Here is a 22,160-nt window from a genome sequence, read left to right on the forward strand (position 1 = left end):
ACAGACACTCAAACCAACACATGCATGTGCACAATCTCATTTCTCAGTACATATTCATTTTCCAGTAAAGGTTTTGGGATAAGTTTGAGTGGGAACACCTTATCTCAGTACACTGTGAAAGGACCCAACCTGAGGGTCAATATTAATCAATTTAGCAGGATTTTGACAGGAGCACTGTCATTCATTCAGCCTCTGGCAATTGCCAAAAAATATATTAGCTAACACGTGTAAGAAAACACACAAAAACACGCCTTAGTCATTTTGAGGACATGCTTGAAGTTCAAATAAATATAAATTCATTTTTATTTTGCATTTAAAGTCTTATGGAAACAGATGTATTATATTTGCAAAGCCTGTGGTACTCATAAAATGGAGATAAAATGTATTATTTGACCACTTGAAATTGTGAAGCTTTTAACATGAAGTACCTAACCATACTCTACCCCCTTGTATTTCAAGCCAAAGTATACACTGTACGTTATTATATATTTTTGTCATATCACTCAAGTACTATATGCATTTCTAAGATAATAAATACTTAGTAACTACTGGCAACTGCTGGTTTATATTTTTACCTACAGTACATTTATCTGCAGATTTAATGTGAGGAGTAGTTAGATATTACAATGGTTCATTTATGTATTTTGTCATGTGCATTTGTGTTTTGGAATGCATGCCTGCCTGTGTGTGAATTCCCAAGTGATACGGGCACAGCAAACTTGTCAAGTCAGATAAGTTAGAGTTTTAAGCAGGCAGAAAGATACAGTCTGCTACTTTGAGGAGGGCAGAGAAACGGTCAGAACCTGCTCATTTATATAAACGGGTCTTTGTTTCCTTTTTGCTGATGGGTCTAACACAGATCTAGCACCACTGATATCTTTGTCTTCTGTTTTGTTATAGATAGTAGAATATGAAGGGATTCTCTGTGGCACTTGTTCTTCTCATGGTCCTGACCTCTGGTGAGCGTTGGTGTGGTGTTACTGTTGAGGCCTACTGTACCAGTGAGTTGTGTTACAACACTAACTTCCTGTTTTGAGATTATATTGTACCTTGATATATTGTATTATTTTGATTTTGGTTTGAAAGAATGTCACAGCAACAAAATATTTTTAGGGAACAACTAGTTAACAAATCCCACAATTTCACGTATTTCCTTTCGCCCTTTTACATCAACAAAATATATGGAGTGGCTTTTGTAGTGGCTTTTGTGATACTTGAAACAGTGCCTTCAGAAAGTATTCACACCCCTTTACTTTTTCCACATTTTGCTGTGTTACAGCCTGAATTTAAAATTGATTAAAATGAGATTTGTTTTGTCATTGGCCTACACACGATACCCCATAATGTCAAAGTCGAATTATGTTTTTCAAAATGTATTCAAATGTATTCAAAATGAAAAGCTGAAATGTCTTGAGTCAATAACTATTTGTTATGGCAAGCCTAAATAAGTTCAGGAGTAAAGGTTTGCTTAACAAGTCACATAATAAGATGCATAGACTCACTCCGTGTGCAAAAATAGTATTTAACATGATGAACCTTCGCCCCAGTCTGAGGTCCTGAGAGCTCTGGAGCAGATTTTCATCAAGGATCTCTCTGTACTTTGCTCCGTTCATCTTTCTCTCGATCCTGACTAGTCTCCCAGTCCCTGCCGCTGAAAAACATCCCCACAGCATGATGCTGCCACCACCATGCTTCACCGTAGGGATGGTGCCAGGTTTCTTCCAGACGTGACGCTTGGCATTCAGGCCAACTTGTTTCTCATGATCTGAGAGTCTTTAGGTGCCTTTTGGCAAACTCCAAGCGGGCTGTCATGTGCCTTTTACTAAAGAGTGGCTTCCGTCTGGCCACTCTACCATAAAGGCCCTGATTGGTGGAGTGCTGCAGAGATGGTTGTCCTTCTGAAGGTTCTACCATCTCCACAGAGGAACTCTGGAGCTCTGTCAGAATGACCATTGGGTTCTTGGTCACCTCCCTGACCAGGCCCTTCTCCCCCGATTGCTCAGTTTGGCCGGGCAGCCAGCTCTAGGAAGAGTCTTGGTGGTTCCAAACTTCTTCCATTTAAGAATGATGGAGGCCACTGTGTTCTTGGGAACCTTCAATGCTGCAGAAATGTTTTGGTACCCTTCCCCAGATCTGTGCCTCGACACAATCCTGTATCGGAGCCCTACGGACAATTCCTTTGACCTCATGGCTTGGTTTTTGCTCTGACATGCACTGTCAACTGTGGAATCTTATATAGACAGGTGCTTGCCTTTCCAAATCATGTCCAATCAATTTAATTTACCTCAGGTGGACTCCAATCAAGTTGTAGAAACATTTCAAGGATGATCAATGGAAACAGGATGCAGCTGAACTCAATTTCAAGTAGCAAAAGGTCTGAATAGTTATGTAAATAAGGTATTTCTGTGTTTCTTTTTAATACATTTGCTAAAATGTCTAAAAACCTGTTTTCGCTTTGTTATTATGGGGTATTGTGTGTAGATTGATGAGGACATTTTATTTATTTAATCCATTTTAGAATAAGGCTGTAAAGTAACAAAATGTGGAAAAAGTCAAGAGGTCTGAATACTTTCCGAATGCACTGTATATGTTGTATTATATTATATTGGATACTGTGTGTGTGTGTGTGTGTGTGTGTTTGTGTGTGTGTGTGTGTGTGTGTGTGTGTGTGTGTGTGTGTGTGTGTGTGTGTGTGTGTGTGTGTGTGTGTGTAGGTGTTCGTGTGTGTGTGTGTGTGTGTGTGTGTGTGTGTGTGTGTGTGTGTGTGTGTGTGTGTGTGTGTGTGGTGTGGGTGTGGGTGTGGGTGTGTGTGTGTGTGTGTGTGGGTGTGGGTGTGGGTGTGGGTGTGGGTGTGTGTGTGTGTGTGCGTGTGCGTGCCAGGTCAGGCCCTGAAGTGTTACAGCTGCATTGCCCAGGAAGGGAACGTGTGCAACCTGTATGTCCAGAGGTGTGTTAATGGTGATGTGTCTGTGAGGGCCTGGCTTATGTCTTCCACTGGTGAGTACCACACACACACAAAGTCATACACCCACACACAAACAGAAAATGATTTCCTTTTTATTAAATCAATATATTTTGTATTCATTCTTTCTTCACACAAGCTGATCAGAAGTTGCTATAAGAAAGCAGACTGTGACAAACTCCTGTCTAATGACTATGTCTCTGGCACCTGTTGTGAGACCTCTGCAATTGAGTGATGAATCAGAAAGAGAGTTTATTTCTGTTGAATAACAGATCAACCAATGAGAGTTTAGGAATTGGGGTGATCCAAACAATAAAAAAAATTGAAATACAGCTTCCTGTTGTATGATTTCTCCACAGATTTTTTAAACTAAAGAGCAAAGTCCTGGAGTACTGGTCTAATTCTTTTTTTAATTCTGTTTGGGAAGATAATATAGGGAAGACCATACACTCTCTGATACGTGTCCATAAGGTGTGTGTATGTGTGTTAGCTACCACCCTGTGTAAAGCTCTGCCCTAGTCTGTATCCCAGGTATCTGTCCCCTTCTGATGACATCAAAGAGGTCAGGTCAGTCAGAGTGGAGACAACACCCCCATCAGGGTTGGGCTCAATCCAGTCAAGTCAGGACGTGAATTTAAGCTCCAGTTCAAGAATGGACACACAATGGACATTGAAAATAGACGGATTTTCAATAGACTTTTCCTGCAGTTGGCTGAATTGAAATAGAATTCAGGTGTTTCTGACCTCTGACCCCACAGCTTGTAAAGGAATAATGGGCCACTTGAAGAAGCAAGGGAGGTGGAGGGGGACTCAATAAGGATTTAGTGTTTAGTGATGTCCAGGCCCGTACCAAAAACACAAATACGTGTGTAATGTAGGACGGTCTACACACAAACAAACACGCACACAGACATGCAGGAAGATTACAGACAGACAGACGGACAAACATCCACCCACACACCTAAACTACACACCCCTATATAAATGGTATGCATGATGTATAACATTCGAAAACAGTTGTGACAACTTCATGAACATTATACAGTGAGACATTTGAACCTCAAAAAGGGAAGGAGCCAGTAACTCAACACAACAAGGATAGCCTTCTGCTGAATCCAATCACTCACAACCACTCCTCTAGGATCTGACAATATGTGACAACGATTACTGCTCATTTTCTGTGTAGAGGATTCACACCAACAGTGGACCAATCATGTTCAATGAGAATGTGGAGAAATCCTTTATCCACATGCTCAACAGTGACATCTAGTGGTCAATACAGCAAGGTGTAAATCAAACACAGGATACAGTGGGGAGAACAAGTATTTGATACACTTCCGATTTTGCAGGTTTTCCTACTTACAAAGCACGTAGAGGTCTGCAATTTTTTTATCATAGGTACACTTCAACTGTGAGAGACGGAATCTAAAACAAAAGTCCAGAAAATCACATTGTATGATTTTTAAGTAATTAATTTGCATTTTATTGCATGACATAAGTATTTGATACATCAGAAAAGCAGAACTTAATATTTGGTACAGAAACCTTTGTTTGCAATTACAGAGATCATGCGTTTCCTGTAGGTCTTGACCACGCTTGCACACACTGCAGCAGGGATTTTGGCCCACTCCTCCATACAGACCTTCTCCAGATCCTTCAGGTTTCGGGGCTGTCGCTGGGCTATACGGACTTTCAGCTCCCTCCAAAGATTTTCTATTGGGTTCAGATCTGGAGACTAGCTAGGCCACTCCAGGACCTTGAGATGCTTCTTACAGAGCCACTCCTTAGTTGCCCTTATTGTGTGTTTCGGGTCATTGTCATGCTGGAAGACCCAGCCACGACCCATCTTCAATGCTCTTCCTGAGGGAAGGAGGTTGTTGGCCAAGATCTCGTGATACATGGCCCCATCCATCCTCCCCTCAATACGGTGCTGTCATCCTGTCCCCTTTGCAGAAAAGCATCCCCAAAGAATGATGTTTCCACCTCCATGCTTCACGGTTGGGATGGTGTTCTTGGGGTTGTACTCATCCTTCTTCTTCCTCCAAACACGACGAGTGGAGTTTAGACCAAAAAGCTCTATTTTTGTCTCATCAGACCACATGACCTTCTCCCATTCCTCCTCTGGATCATCCAGATGGTCATTGGCAAACTTCAGACGGGTCTGGACATGCGCTGGCTTGAGCAGGGGGACCTTGCGTACGCTGCAGGATTTTAATCCATGACGGCGTAGTGTGTTACTAATGGTTTTCTTTGAGACTGTGGTCCCAGCTCTCTTCAGGTCATTGAACAGGTCCTGCCGTGTAGTTCTCGGCTGATCCCTCACCTTCCTCATGATCATTGATGCCCCACGAGGTGAGATCTTGCATGGAGCCCCAGACCGAGGGTGATTGACCGTCATCTTGAACTTCTTCCATTTTCTAATAATTGCGCCAACAGTTGTTGCCTTCTCACCAAGCTGCTTGTCTATTGTCCTGTAGCCCATCCCAGCCTTGTGCAGGCCTACAATTTTATCCCTGATGTCCTCTCTGGTCTTGGCCATTATGGAGAGGTTGGAGTCTGTTTGATTGAGTGTGTGGACAGGTGTCTTTTATACAGGTAACGAGTTCAAACATGTGCAGTTAATACAGGTAATGAGTGGAGAACATGAGGGCTTCTTAAAGAAAAACTAACAGGTCTGTGAGAGCCAGAATTCTTACGGTAGGTGATCAAATACTTATGTCATGCAATAAAATGCAAATGAATTACTTAAAAATCATACAATGTGATTTACATGCTTTGTAAGTAGGAAAACCTGCAAAATCGGCAGAGTATCAAATACTTGTTCTCCCCACTGTATATTACAAATCAATCAGTGTGTGAGTGTGTGTGTGTGTGTGTGTGTGTGTGTGTGTGTGTGTGTGTGTGTGTGTGTGTGTGTGTGTGTGTGTGTGTGTGTGTGTGTGTGTGTGTGTGTGTGTGTGTGTGTGTGTGTGTGTGTGTGTGGCGCTGCTGTTGGGTATAGACACACCTCTTCACCACACACTCATTACGTGCCCCGGAAAACACACACTGCAAGAGACTGGTGGGATGTTTTGTATACACAGAGATAAAAGCAATACCAATAAAGGGAAACCCAATGTAAATATCATTATGCCTTTTTCATTTACACAAAGTCAGAGATGTGTTTTCCAGAAAACAGTGTTATGTCTCTTTGACGATTTGCAACATTGGGAGATTAAAGGTATTCACCTTTTTTGGTTGTCGCTCTCTCTGCTTTTATATCTACGACATGTTTCACTTACTATGAGTGTAATATGCGGTTGTCGTATCCAGCTACCTTAAGTTGAATGCACTGGATAAGAGTTCCTGGTAAATGACTAAAATGTTTTTGTTTTTAAAGACAAGAAAAAAAAGTAATGTAGGCTACATATACTATTATCAATAGAACATCAGATGAAGGGCTCTATTCAATATGTAAAGCTGAAGCGTTACAGATTCTTCGATAGAAATGTTCAGGTAATTTACGATTGAGCCGTCATATGCAGCGTTTACCGCCAATGCAGTCTCTGCTAAAGCGGGAACATTGCCTTTAAATTTAAATCACGCTGTAAAGCTGAACTTCCGCGATGCGGATTGAATAGAGCCCTAACTATAAACCATAAACATATAAGGAAAGAGCAGGAATAACTCTGTAAAACCACCTGTAAACAACATGGACTCAGGCTACATATTATAGCACACTGGGTATCATAGCTGGAGAGCACAGATCATCAGAAAGGAGAAAACCGTATTACAGTCAGCCTTCTGTGCCAGTACCACACCCCTAGCTACCGAACTAAAGGAAAACCAAAATAATCCCACAGTAAACACACTGTATGTCAGTGCCAATCCTCACTCAGCAGATTGGGCTTGCCAAACCCAACACACCAGATTGGGCTTGCCAAACCCAACACACCAGATTGCATAGGATACTCCTATGAAAACTGTTTTACTAGACTTCCCCAGTATTTTACAGTCACTCCTCGAGAGGCCTTCTCTTTGTGAAACAGGTCAAACTAAAGCAATCATATTAGGGTTATGACAATGGGGTACATTAATACGTCTTAGAGTCATGGTAACGAGTTTACTTTGGATTACGGTGTGTCTACCATAACATCTCTGTCATCCCCATTACATTTGGTCTGTTATTCCTCCTATAACCTTGTCACCCCCATAACATTTGCCTTAGTGTCTCTATCATTGCCATCTCTCTATGTCACCCCCATAATACCTATCTCAGTCCCTCCCATTACATGTCTCCCATTAGTGTATCCTGCATAAGGTCTCTCTCATGCAGTGTCAACCCCATAGCATCTGTTCCACTGTCCCTTCCATAACATCTCAGTGTCTCCTGTGTGACGTTCCTCTCAGTGTCACCCCCATAACATCTCAGTGTCTCCTGTGTAACATCCCTCTCAGTGTCACCCCCATAACATCTCAGTGTCTCCTGTGTAACGTCCCTCTCAGTGTCACCCCATAACATCTCAGTGTCTCCTGTGTAACGTCCCTTTCAGTGTCACCCCCATAACGTCTCAGTGTCTTCTGTGTAACGTCCCTCTCAGTGTCACCCCCATAACACCTCAGTGTCTCCTGTGTAACGTCCCTCTCAGTGTCACCCCATAAGATCTCAAGTGTCTCCTGTGTAACGTCCCTCTCAGTGTCACCCCATAACATCTCAGTGTCTCCTGTGTAATGTCCCTCTCATTGTCACCCCATAACATCTCAGTGTCTCCTGTGTAACGTCCCTCTCAGTGTCACCCCATAACATCTCAGTGTCTCCTGTGTAACGTCCCTCTCAGTATCACCCCCATAACATCTCAGTGTCTCCTGTGTTACATTCCTCTCAGTGTCACCCCCATAACATCTCAGTGTCTCCTGTGTAACATCCCTCTCAGTGTCACCCCCATAACATCTCAGTGTCTCCTGTGTAACGTCCCTCTCAGTGTCACCCCATAACATCTCAGTGTCTCCTGTGTAACGTCCCTTTCAGTGTCACCCCCATAACATCTCTGTGTCTTCTGTGTAACGTCCCTCTCAGTGTCACCCCATAACACCTCAGTGTCTCCTGTGTAACGTCCCTCTCAGTGTCACCCCATAACATCTCAGTGTCTCCTGTGTAACGTCCCTCTCAGTGTCACCCCATAACATCTCAGTGTCTCCTGTGTAACGTCCCTCTCATTGTCACCCCATAACATCTCAGTGTCTCCTGTGTAACGTCCCTCTCATTGTCACCCCATAACATCTCAGTGTCTCCTGTGTAACGTCCCTCTCAGTGTCACCCCCATAACATCTCAGTGTCACCCCCATAACATCTCAGTGTCACCCCATAACATCTGTCTCCTGTGTAACATCCCTCTCAGTGTCACCCCATAACATCTCAGTGTCTCCTGTGTAACGTCCCTCTCATTGTCACCCCATAACATCTCAGTGTCTCCTGTGTAACATCCCTCTCAGTGTCACCCCCATAACATCTCAGTGTCTCCTGTGGAACGTCCCTCTCAGTGTCACCCCATAACATCTCAGTGTCTCCTGTGTAACGTCCCTCTCAGTGTCACCCCATAACATCTCAGTGTCTCCTGTGTAACGTCCCTTTCAGTGTCACCCCCATAACATCTCTGTGTCTTCTGTGTAACGTCCCTCTCAGTGTCACCCCCATAACACCTCAGTGTCTCCTGTGTAACGTCCCTCTCAGTGTCACCCCATAACATCTCAGTGTCTCCTGTGTAACGTCCCTCTCAGTGTCAACCCATAACATCTCAGTGTCTCCTGTGTAACGTCCCTCTCATTGTCACCCCATAACATCTCAGTGTCTCCTGTGTAACGTCCCTCTCAGTGTCACCCCCATAACATCTCAGTGTCACCCCCATAACATCTCAGTGTCACCCCATAACATCTGTCTCCTGTGTAACATCCCTCTCAGTGTCACCCCATAACATCTCAGTGTCTCCTGTGTAACGTCCCTCTCATTGTCACCCCATAACATCTCAGTGTCTCCTGTGTAACATCCCTCTCAGTGTCACCCCCATAACATCTCAGTGATTCCTGTGTAATGTCCCTCTCAGTGTCACCCCATAACATCTCAGTGTCTCCTGTGTAACGTCCCTCTCAGTGTCACCCCATAACATCTCAGTGTCTCCTGTGTAACGTCCCTTTCAGTGTCACCCCCATAACATCTCTGTGTCTTCTGTGTAACGTCCCTCTCAGTGTCACCCCCATAACACCTCAGTGTCTCCTGTGTAACGTCCCTCTCAGTGTCACCCCATAACATCTCAGTGTCTCCTGTGTAACGTCCCTCTCAGTGTCACCCCATAACATCTCAGTGTCTCCTGTGTAACGTCCCTCTCATTGTCACCCCATAGCATCTCAGTGTCTCCTGTGTAACGCCCCTCTCAGTGTCACCCCCATAACATCTCAGTGTCACCCCATAACATCTGTCTCCTGTGTAACATCCCTCTCAGTGTCACCCCATAACATCTCAGTGTCACCCCCATAACATCTCAGTGTCACCCCATAACATCTGTCTCCTGTGTAACATCCCTCTCAGTGTCACCCCCATAACATCTGTCTCCTGTGTAACGTCCCTCTCAGTGTCACCCCCATAACATCTCAGTGTCACCCCCATAACATCTCAGTGTCACCCCATAACATCTTTCTCCTGTGTAACGTCCCTCTCAGTGTCACCCCCATAACATCTCAGTGTCACCCCCATAACATCTCAGTGTCACCCCATAACATCTGTCTCCTGTGTAACATCCCTCTCAGTGTCACCCCATAACATCTCAGTGTCTCCTGTGTAACGTCCCTCTCAGTGTCACCCCATAACATCTCAGTGTCTCCTGTGTAACGTCCCTTTCAGTGTCACCCCCATAACATCTCTGTGTCTTCTGTGTAACGTCCCTCTCAGTGTCACCCCCATAACATCTCAGTGTCTCCTGTGTAACGTCCCTCTCAGTGTCACCCCATAACATCTCAGTGCCTCCTGTGTAACGTCCCTCTCATTGTCACCCCATAACATCTCAGTGTCTCCTGTGTAACGTCCCTCTCATTGTCACCCCATAACATCTCAGTGTCTCCTGTGTAACGTCCCTCTCAGTGTCACCCCCATAACATCTCAGTGACACCCCCATAACATCTCAGTGTCACCCCATAACATATGTCTCCTGTGTAACATCCCTCTCAGTGTCACCCCATAACATCTCAGTGTCTCCTGTGTAACGTCCCTCTCATTGTCACCCCATAACATCTCAGTGTCTCCTGTGTAACATCCCTCTCAGTGTCACCCCGATAACATCTCAGTGTCTCCTGTGTAATGTCCCTCTCAGTGTCACCCCATAACATCTCAGTGTCTCCTGTGTAACGTCCCTCTCAGTGTCACCCCATAACATCTCAGTGTCTCCTGTGTAACGTCCCTTTCAGTGTCACCCACATAACATCTCTGTGTCTTCTGTGTAACGTCCCTCTCAGTGTCACCCCCATAACACCTCAGTGTCTCCTGTGTAACGTCCCTCTCAGTGTCACCCCATAACATCTCAGTGTCTCCTGTGTAACGTCCCTCTCAGTGTCACCCCATAACATCTCAGTGTCTCCTGTGTAACGTCCCTCTCATTGTCACCCCATAGCATCTCAGTGTCTCCTGTGTAACGCCCCTCTCAGTGTCACCCCCATAACATCTCAGTGTCACCCCATAACATCTGTCTCCTGTGTAACATCCCTCTCAGTGTCACCCCATAACATCTCAGTGTCACCCCCATAACATCTCAGTGTCACCCCATAACATCTGTCTCCTGTGTAACATCCCTCTCAGTGTCACCCCCATAACATCTGTCTCCTGTGTAACGTCCCTCTCAGTGTCACCCCCATAACATCTCAGTGTCACCCCCATAACATCTCAGTGTCACCCCATAACATCTCAGTGTCACCCCCATAACATCTCAGTGTCACCCCCATAACATCTCAGTGTCACCCGCATAACATTTGTCCCTGTGTCTCTACTTATTCCACAGTTGTCTCAGTCTCCTCCATCCATATAATCTTGCATCTTGCATATCATCGCAGTGCTAGCTGTGCCACTAGAGATCCTGGTTCGAATCCAGGCTCTGTCGTAGCCGGCCGTGACCGGGAGACCCATGGGGCGGCGCACAATTGGCCCAGCGTCGTCCAGGGTAGGGGAGGGAATGGCCGGCAGGGATGTAGCTCAGTTGGTAGAGCATGGCGTTTGCAACGCCAGGGTTGTGGGTTCGATTCCAGTATGAAATAAATAAATAAATGTATGCACTCACTAACTGTAAGTCGCTCTGGATAAGCGCGTCTGCTAAATGACTAAAATGTAAATGTAAAATGTTTATGAGTCCATACTGTAAGCCGCTTTATGTCTACTCTGGTAGGAGATTCCCTCCAGTCAGTCTACCACAGTAAGAGGTAGGTACTCAGAGCGTGTCGACACACGCCCTCGCCCCGTCATTCCCTCCGTTGTGTTTTCCTCCTAAACGCTGTAAACACCCTGCAACACCGCGACCAAACCGCAGATGTGCTGAGCAGACTGGAACTTGCTTGATCATTCACACACCACAGCAGAACATGCTAGCTACCTGTCAATCACGCTGAGCTCACCTTGCCTTAGTGTGTGTGTGTCCTGAACAGAGACGAACATCTCTGCTCCCATGGAGGTCATTTGCTAAACTACACATTTGATTAGCAATATTTTGGGTTTCTGAAAAGCTTTTGGGAAAATACAGAAGTTACACAAATGTGAGCTACAAGTCATGAGAAAAAATGAACAAAACATAAATAATGGCATTTTACGGAATCAGTACCGGTCGAGATAATTTAAAAGAATGTATGTACATTTCATTTTGTCCCTGATGTCTATTCATTTCTCCAAAATACTTTTCTTGAGGAAAGCTACCAATGCCAAAACCTTGACGTGAAAAAATGACCTTTCTATGTTCCAAAAATATTTAATTTTGGAAAAACAGGAGTGTCTGTTCTACTACATTGATTCTATGCTCTGGTCTGCTGTTCTTCCAGAGAAAACAAGACAACCTTACCACAGGGAACAACAACAAACACTCCCATCGGTGCGCCCCACAGCCTAGTCATCATTATGTTCTATACAGTCAGCCTTTATGCCACTGACTACACCTCCATGTCTGTTCCTTTCCATGACCTGTAGACAGCAACACAATTCAGTCAACACCCCTGACTATTGTTTGCTAAGGATCCCAGACAGAATAAATCTTTAAACATATTCAGGAAAAAAGATCCCAAAATGGAGGGAGGTGGGTAGCCATGGTGACTGGATTGTGCTGTCCCACAGGCTGTTTCCTTAGGTGTGTGGTTTTTGGGTGTGGCCTGTTTTGATGTATAACGGGTTACATATTCTCTGGTCTAGAGAACAAATACAGAGGCATGCAGAGAGAGAGAGAGAGAGAGAGAGAGAGAGAGAGAGAGAGAGAGAGAGAGAGAGAGAGAGAGAGAGAGAGAGAGAGAGAGAGAGAGAGAGAGAGAGAGAGAGAGAGAGAGAGAGAGAGAGAGAGAGAGAGAGAGAGAGAGAGAGAGAGAGAGAGAGAGAGAACAGGCTATGTGCACACTGCCCACAAAATGAGGTGGAAACTGAGCTGCACTTCCTAACCTTCTGCCAAATGTATGACCATATTAGAGACACATATTTCCCTCAGATTACAGCGATCCACAAAGAATTTGAAAACAAACCCAATTTTGATAAACTCCCTTATCTACTGGGTGAAAAACCACAGTGTGCCATCACAGCTGCAAGATTTGTGACCTGTTGCCACAAGAAAAGGGCAACCAGTGAAGAACAAACACCATTGTAAATACAACCCATATTTATGTTTATTTATTTTCCCATTTGTACTATAACTATTTGCACATTGTTACAACACTGTATATATACATAATATGACATTTGAAATGTCTTTATTCATTTAAAACTTCTGAGTGTAATGTTTACTGTTAATATTTATTGTTTATTTCACTTTGGTTTACTATCTACTTCACTTGCTTTGGCAATGTTAACATACGTTTCCCATGCCAATAAAGCCCTTAAATTGAAATTGAATTGAATTGAGAGATAATCCCAAATGCAACAATGTAGAAGCTCCAGCTTTATAGCTGACCATAAGTAAAAGTCTCACCCATGTAGTCATATTTTCTTGGGTTGGGGGGTTTCTACTAGACCCTGAGACAGAATATCACCAGAAGATGAGGGTCAATTTACAGGGTGTGTTTTTTTTTTTTTTACATTATTGGAGGCATATAGGTATATCTACTGAATTTACTGTGTAAATAAATAAATAGGTTCGTTTTGACATTGAAAATACAGATTGCATAGCCAACACATGGGACAAAAGTGGACTTTCATTGCGATGCAAAACATTTGAAACGTATAAAAACATTGGGCTTTCTGAATACACCCCACAATTCACCCTCTGTGCGTGAAGGCACTACTGCGTGCATCTGCGTGTCAATAGAGCGCGCCAGCTCGTAGTCTTAAAACCCAGAACTGAGTTACCTCTGGCTCATTCAGCCATCCCTATGGGGAGAAGGAATGAATAGTGTTTTGGAATAAACGCCGAAAAAAAGGTCTGAGGTTAACACAGGTTTAGGAGATCTTAGCAGTCAGTTAACATGACCTTGGTGAATTATGAATTCATTATGTGTTTTTTTAAATAAAGATTAATAAATGAAGATTATCTCATAGAACAAAACGTATAAGATCTCCTAAACCTAGGTTTACACAGACCTTATTATTTGGTGATTTCCCAAAATCCTATAAAAAAAACATTCATTTTTTCCTATAAAAACAACAATCATTTTTTCCATAGGCTTTGTCCATGGCGAAGTTAGTGCCTACAAAAATACGCCATTACTATTTATCTCTTTCGCAACGCAAAAACGCCCCTCACCTACTACAAGCGCAATCGGAATTTCTGTGTCTGTGTTTATGTTATGAAACCGTGTGCAGGCTCTAAAATGTTGACGGCGGCGACTCGAAGTCGTTTTACGCGGGAGCAAACAAGAATATTATTGCGTGAAGTCCATGCACGGCGATTTTCTATTTATGGTACACCGACAAAAACGTTCAGAGTTTCCAATGCTCGGTCAGCCTGGGAGCAAGTAGCAGAGCGAGTGAGCTCCACTACCGTTGGGCTTCGGAAAACAGCCAACCAGTGCAGGAAGCGAATTAATGATCTTAAACGGAGACAAGGAATAAGAATATTTGAAAACAGATTGCCAAAACCAGTCTGTAATCTTACAGACAATGACTCTACTTCCTCAATTAAAATTGAGCATGCAGGTAGAGTACAGTAATGATTACATTTGGGCAAATTAGGCCTATCATTTTCTATACTAGGAATTGCAGGCTATAAATGGGAAAACAATGTGTAGATATTTGTTGATTACTTAATATGTTGGCTCCATTTTCCACATTTATAAAGTAATATTGAGTGCAAGCAAACTACTTTATTTAAATTGATGTTGATTGAGTTTGTACCATGCTGGTTTGAGTGTAAATGGGTGAGATATTATGAGATTGGGGGATTAAATTATACATCATGGTTCGTTTTTTTCTCTTCCAGAGCATCAAATAGGAGATGGCCTTAATATCAAAGCAGAGATGGCTGGTTCATTCCAGGCTGGAACACCACAACATGTTCCCCAACCTGATCCAACCCAGGCCTCTTCATTCCAAGCCCCTCAGGTCAGCTCACCTCAGATGAACCAATCTCAGGGTCAGGGACTGGGTCAGGGACAGCTCCTCAGAGCTCACATCCCTCTGATAAACTTCCAGCCCCTCATCCACGTCCAGCCCGCTTCCCAGGATTTCACAGTCCTCTGCCAGGTGCATCAGGCGGGCTACACCATGCTACACAAGGAGATCACGGACACTAAAAACAGTATGGAGGAAATGCTGCATCCTGTGTTGTCTTCCATCAGCCACAGCCTGGAGAGACTTGCTAGTGCTGTTGAAAGGCTGGCAGGTCCTGGGGAGTCACTACTACAGACTGTCAGTCCCATCACAGTGCCTCTCCAACACAGACTGAATGGACCCTCATACACTGATTCCACAGGACCACATCCTTTGTGAAGTTTGCTGGATTCTTGCTATGTTGACGACTGTTTACTTCTGTCAAAACAATACAATGTCCTACAATAACAATTAGTTCAAGTAAAAAAAAAAAAAATCAACCCAAAAACATTAACTATGGTATGCTATTGACTGTATGATGTATTCATTGTTGCATGTATTTATTAGACTGCTTTCATACGAGTGGTTAAATGTAGTCTATATTGTTCAATTCAATCAAACCTGTATCGCTGTATTCACACAGTAGCGTTTTCCTGTGGTCAAATACATTCAGACTGGTTTTACTGTAGCCTATAAAAGCCTACAACTAACTAGCCTACTAGACAATAGACTATGCTTTCACTTTTCAGAAGGAGAAGTGTGTGTGTGTGTGTGTGTAGGGTGACGTTTGTAAATCTGTAGAGAATTGCTTATTGTTTTGGAAGGCCATGTGCAGACCATGATTTAATGATGAAATCAATCAATCTGTTTCTAAATAAATGTTTTGTAAATATGATGTGAACCACAGTATCATAAAAATAACCTATCACTTACTCAACAAGACAATCTAACATTATAACGATTTATCTATAGATCTAATGTCAAGAATCTAATAATTCAATATTGTGGTGATTGTTAAACTGTTTTGAAGAGGCGTTTTTTTTGGGGCACATTTTTCCCAACAAAGGGAGGATAATATACTGCGCACGGCGGGTATCAACTGCGCAAGCGTATTGGATTTTGTGGCTGCAAATGGTAGCCCAGATTGTTTGGGAACGCTTCAACTGGATCCGCTATCCATATTAAGGTTTTCCGTAACCGTACTAACCGTTGCTGTTTTGTAATTGTGTTGTTAATAAGTTGCAGCCTTGAGATGAGTAGGCTAGGCTATGTAAACATTCAGAACACTATTGTGTCTTTCCGTCAGTGTCAGTGTTAGTGTTTGCGCTTCATTTATGGCTTTGCCCTGAGAAAATATGGATTCCGATGACGATAAGAGAGATGGGAGGCCAGAGATCGAGATGCTTCATATGGAGAGGCAACGAAAGCAGCGTTTCAATGAAGAAGAGCTCCAAATACTGGTGCGTGAAGTGCAAGCTCGACGACCTTGCCCTGGCTACACCCGTGTTGCGCAGGCCGCGTGGGAAGATATCGCAGCAAAGGTGAGCGCTTCTTCGTTTGGATGCCTCAGAACCGGAATGCAATGCAAAAAGCGATACAATGACCTGATGCGCAGACAACCCTGTTATATGAAGAAGGGTCCAAGGGCAAAGAGGAACCGAGTGACCAGGCAGACGGAAGCAAAACTTCACCATCCAACAGAAGCAAAACTTCATCCAACAGAAGCAAAACCTCACCATCCAACAGAAGAGGAGGAGCCTTTCCTCTCAGTCAAAACAGAAAGTTTTAAATGTGAGTTTGTGGATGGAGAAGGACCCATTGCATTAGAAGGTAACGTTTATGGTTTCAATTTTTAAAAATATCTTTGTAACGTGTGTGTGCCTACTACGTGATGTAATTTGATAAAACAATGTAAGGAACACTAAATATGGCTTATTTTTCTATATTTTTTCTTCCCTAGAGTTTCAGAACGAAGTTGGTTCCCAATACCTTTGGGTGGAGCTGGACAGTCCCTCGACTAACCAGACTCTGGACGCTGCAACATCGTCTGAGGCCAGCAGAGTCCATCCACCCCAGACACCCATGCCTGTCACTTCACCCAGGCCCTCTTTACCCCAAACCAACCTCCAACCCCGGGTGAACATAGTCAGATTGAACCTTGAAACTGGTACCCAGGTCAGTACACCTCAAGTGACTGGAACCGTCCACATCCCTCAGTCTCAGGGCACCCTACAACCCCAAACCAATACACGGCCAGTCACTGTTCAACCCCAGGCTGATGGATTTCCCCAAGGTAATGCTCCATTCCACGTAAACATACCCCAAGTAGTGCAACTGCCACAGCAGGCTACTCTACCCCAAGCCAACCTATCACAGGCCTATACACCCCAAGCTAACCAATCACAGACCTATATACCCCAAGCCTACCTATCACAGGCCTATACACCCCAAGCAAACCAATCACAGGCCTATATGTCCCAGGCAAATGTGCAGCCTCAGACTAACATACCCCAAGTGAACCAAGCTACGGTCCACATCCCTTTGATTGAGGTCCAACCACACATGCAGGTCCAGCTACCTCCTCAGGACCTGGCAGCACTGGTCCAGGTGCATCGCCAAGGTTACGACATGTTACAGAGGGATCTGGTCAGTATGAGGAGCAGCATGGAGAGAGTGCTGCAGCCCCTGCTGTCATCCATCAACAACAACCTGGAGAGACTGGTTAACGCTGTTGAACACCTCTCTGGGGTTGAGAACACACCTCAGACCAACGGTGTTGTCCATGCTTATCATGATTCTCCCCCCTGACTGACCTTGTTAGGTTATGTTCACCATCTATCTGAGAGGGGGACAGGATGTGTTCAGGTGGATGCAGAGTACCTGTTTTTAAAGATTCTATACGCTATTTCAAATGTCTACCATCCTGGTAGAGATGGACTAAAAACATTTAGTAAAGTTCTGTGCAGTGAATGTAACTCTAGGAATCTTTGTGCTGTACATGCAGTGGAATGCAGTTCCATTTTGTTATCAGATATGTTTTTATTTGTCGATGTCTGTAAATAATGTATGCTCCTTTTTTCTCATTAATATTTTTTTGGTTCAAGGTGCCTAAGCCTCTATGGACCTGTTGAGTTCGAAATAAAATATATTTTCCAAAAAGTGTTCAAACAGTTATAATCCTGTCATTGTTCGTTTATGCACACAATCCATGAGGTCAACTTGAGCACAGGCCATTCATTTAGTATAGAAGTATTGAACCTTTTTCTTAACCTGCTTTTTCTCAGAGGCATGATTCAGACAGAGGGGGATAAAATGGGGGGGGGGGGGTGCAAAAAATAGAAGGCACCTCATCCCTTCATCCTGCGCCCACACACTGGAGAGCAAGTGAGAGAATCAGGGAAGACTGCAGAACACATGACATTTCAGTCCAGGGCTGTGATGCGGTGTGTTCCTTCCTTCCTTCTCTACACCTCCCTCCTTCACTCTCTCCCACCCTCAAAGGATTGACATGTGGTCTCCCACCCTCAAAGGATTGACATGTGGTCTCTCCCACCCTCAAAGGATTGACATGTGGTCTCTCTCCCTCTTTCCCTCTCTCCCACCCTCAAAGGCTTGACATGTGGTCTCCCACCCTCAAAGGATTGACATGTGGTCTCCTACAACCAAAGCAGAGGTGGTAAGACTCTGGCACTGCTGTTGCCCCAGACTGTCTGGAAACCACTCAACTTTGTTAGTGTAGAAATGACAGCCTTACAACATCTTCCCAGCAACATCAAGCATGCAGAACTAAACAGTAACAACTCAAAGACATCCAACCTCTCATGGGGTCTACTTTCCTTCATCTCAACTAACATGGGAGAACTGGATAGGTGAAAGCAATGTACCAGTAGGCAGCCAGCCACCATATTATTTTGACCTATCTAGTGTTTTCAGTTGAGTAAAGATTAAGTAAAGGAGATAAGGAGAGGAAGCCACTTTAGGTTATTGAGATGCACCCATTGTCCTGTTCTCTCAACATCATAGAGGGGGAAAAAAAACAGAACGATTCACATGTGCACAGTATCATCTGCTGGTGAATCTGTTAATAGCATGGATGTGTGTGAATTTTTGAAAGCCTCCTTTTTTCCAGACAACAACCACCATTATTTATGAAAAATTTACTCAGGTGTAATAACAAGCCTTCAACATACATGATCAATTCACTGCTGCTGAAAGATGAGAGATTCGTATCAGCATCCCACCTCCAGAATTCCATTTATCATCATCAGGTACCATTCCCATCTGCTCCACATAACATATTTGGTTAGACTCAGTACTCAGTTACACCTAAACAACTTGGCTGGGGTTATATTTATATCAACCAAATAAAACATTTGTACGTACCGAACACAACCCCCACTACTGTAAAATAAACATTTAAAACACATTTTATTTCATGTTTTATTAACCTTCATTAGTCAAATCTGTGACATGTAAATTCCATTCAGTGTAATTGAGTTCATACAAAAGCAAGATTTTTGTGTCAACAATTTGATAAATAAACATTCTACAGACAGCAATATATACAAGCACCAAGGAAAAACAAAAGCAAGATCAATGACTTCTAAATGAGAAGGTTCTACAGGCCAGTGTGGTGATTCATTCTCTTGATTAATGACTCTAGTTTACAAGGTCTGTCAACTTCAGTGGTATACTGTACACTGAGTGTACAAAACATTTTAAACACCTTCCTAATATTGACTTGGAGCCCCTTTTGCCCTCAGAACAGCCTCAATTTGTCAGGGCATGGCCACTACAAGGTGTCAAAAGTGTTCCACGGGGATGCTGGCCCATGTTGACTCCAATGCTTCCCACAATTGTGTCAAGTTGGCTGGATGTCCTTTGGGGGGTGGACCATTCTTGATACACACAGGAAACTGTTGGGCGTGAAAAACCCAGCAGCGTTGCAGTTCTTGACACACTAAACCTGTGTGCCTGGCACCTACTACCATACCCTGTTCAAAGGTACTTAAATATTTTGTCCTCAATGGCACACATACACAATCCATGTCTCAAGGCTTAAAAATCCTTCTTTAACATGTCTCCTCCCCTTCATCTACACTGATTATAATGGATTTAACAAGTGACATCAATAAGGGATCATAGCTTTTCACCTGGAATCACCTGGTCAGTCTATGTTATCCTGATGTTTTGTACACTCAGTGTATATTCATGAATACTAATCTGTTTACTCAATAAGTGGGGGGCAGGGGGTTGTTATGATTAAAACATATGCCATCATGTCATCAAGTTGTGTTTAAACAGGAGTGTGACTTCCCTGAAGATTCAGGGGGTTCCTTCAGGACACATGATGCTATTTTACCTGACACAGAGAGACTGAGGTGCCATCCAAAACCTTAAATCCTGGATAGAGAGGCTCAGTGAATGTGGTGTGGAATGTGTGCAGGTAGGTCAGTGTCAGATGAGACTCTGTAGAAGGACAGAGTGCCTGCTGGCCATTCCAGATACACTCTTACTCTGTGGGAGCCTGAGGAGGTGACAGATATGTCAGTGTCCTACTGATTGTGCCAGGCAAAATATCTGTCATCAGGGCATTCCAGACACCAGGACTTGTCATGGCGTCCAAGCAAACAGTCATTACCACTTCCTCTCCTGCTGATTCCTTTATATGCCACTCCTATCTCAGCCCTATCTCCACACCACTCTACCTCCCAGTAACCTTTACAGCATCCGGTTTCACAGGAAGGCCAAGAAGATCTACCATCTAGAAGGCGGAGACAGTGCAGGTGCATAAAAGCTGGGACCGAGAGACAGATTCTGTCTCCAGGCCATCAGACTGTTAAACAGTCACTACTAGCCGGCCTCCGCCAAGTACCCTGCCGTGAACCTTAGTCACTGTTCTACCCGGCTAACACCCCATACTATACCCTGCACCTTAGAGACTGCTGTCCTATGTACATTGAGTCATTGAACACTGGTCACTTTAATACTGTTTTACCCACTTTATATGTACAGTTGAAGTCAGAAGTTTACATACACCTTAGCCAAATACATTTAAACTCAGTTTTTCACAATTCCTGACATTTAATCCTAGTAAAAATTCCCTGTCTTAGGTCAGTTAGGATCACCACTTTATTTTAAGAATGTGAAATGTCAGAATAATAGAGATAATTATTTATTTCAGCTTTTATTTATTTAATCACATTCCCAGTGGGTCAGAAGTTTACATACACTCAATTAGTATTTGGTAGCATTGCCTTTAAATTGTTTAACTTGGGTCAAACGTTTTGGGTAGCCTTCGACAAGCTTCCCACAATAAGTTGGGTTAATTTTGGCCCATTCCTCCTGACAGAGCTGGTGTAACTGAGTCAGGTTTGTAGGCCTCCTTGCTCGCACACACTTTTTCAGTTTTGCCCACACATTTTCTATAGGATTGAGGTCAGGGCTTTGTGATGGCCACTCCAATACCTTGACTTTGCTGTCCTTAAGCCATTTTGCCACAACTTTGGAAGTATGCTTGGGGTCATTGTCCATTTGGAAGACCATTTGCGACCAAGCTTTAACTTCCTGACTGATGTCTTGAGATGTTGCTTCAATATATCCACATAATTTTCCTTCCTCATGATGCCATCTATTTTGTGAAGTGCACCAGTCCCTCCTGCAGCAAGAACCCCCACAGCATGATGCTGCCACCTCCGTGCTTCACGGTTGGGATGGTGTTCTTCGGCTTGCAAGCGTCCCCCTTTTTCCTCCAAACATAACGATGGTCATTATGGCCAAACAGTTCTATTTTTGTTTCATCAGACCAGAGGACATTTTTCCAAAAAGTACGATCTTTGTCCCCATGTGCAGTTGCAAACCGTAGTCTGGCTTTTTTATGGCGGTTTTGGAGCAGTAGCTTCTTCCTTGCTGAGCCGCCTTTCAGGTTATGTCGATATAGGACTCGTTTTACTGTGGATATAGATACTTTTGTACCTGTTTCCTCCAGCATCTTCACAAGGTCCTTTGCTGTTGTTCTGGGATTGATTTACACTTTTCGCACCAAACTACGTTCATCTCTAGGAGACAGAACGCGTCTCCTTTCTGAGCGGTATGACGGCTGCGTGGTCCCATGGTGTTTATACTTGCATACTATTGTTTGTACAGATGAACGTGTCTCCAACCTAAGTGTATGTAAACTTCCGACTTCAACTGTATATACTTAATTCTAGTCATGGCTCATCCTATATAACTACTGCTGTACACACCTTTTCTATTCATATACTGTCCATACTGTCTTTACACACCATTATATACACATACATATCTATATTCCGGTCTCTGACATTGCTCGTTCTGATATTTCTTCATATATATATATTATTTTATGTGAGTATTATTTTATTTTATCTATTGGTATTACTGCACTGTTGGAGCTAGACACACAAGCATTTCGTTGCACCTGCGATAACATCTGCAAATCTGTGTACG

General features: G+C 43.6%; 1 protein-coding gene across 1 annotated transcript; it reads left to right on the plus strand.

Annotated features, from left to right (window-relative positions):
- The first annotated feature begins 15,795 nt into the window (after positions 1-15,795).
- Positions 15,796-17,854, plus strand: LOC311104295 (uncharacterized protein). The gene is made up of 2 exons (XM_084146099.1): positions 15,796-16,520; positions 16,651-17,854. The coding sequence occupies exons 1-2, from the start codon at positions 16,046-16,048 to the stop codon at positions 17,496-17,498; spliced, it is 1,323 nt and encodes a 440-aa protein (XP_084002225.1). The 5' UTR covers positions 15,796-16,045; the 3' UTR covers positions 17,499-17,854.
- Positions 17,855-22,160: the final 4,306 nt, after the last annotated feature.

The sequence above is a fragment of the Coregonus lavaretus genome (assembly GCF_964263955.1).
Source record: "Coregonus lavaretus genome assembly, chromosome: 28".
Classification (NCBI taxonomy): Eukaryota; Metazoa; Chordata; class Actinopteri; order Salmoniformes; family Salmonidae; genus Coregonus; species Coregonus lavaretus.

Coding starts and splice junctions, on each gene's coding strand:
- LOC311104295 (XM_084146099.1), top strand. CDS start 16,046: ATGGATTCCGATGACGATAAGAGAGATGGGAGGCCAGAGATCGAGATG. Junction 16,521..16,650: donor AGGACCCATTGCATTAGAAG/GTAACGTTTATG, acceptor TTTCTTCCCTAG/AGTTTCAGAACGAAGTTGGT.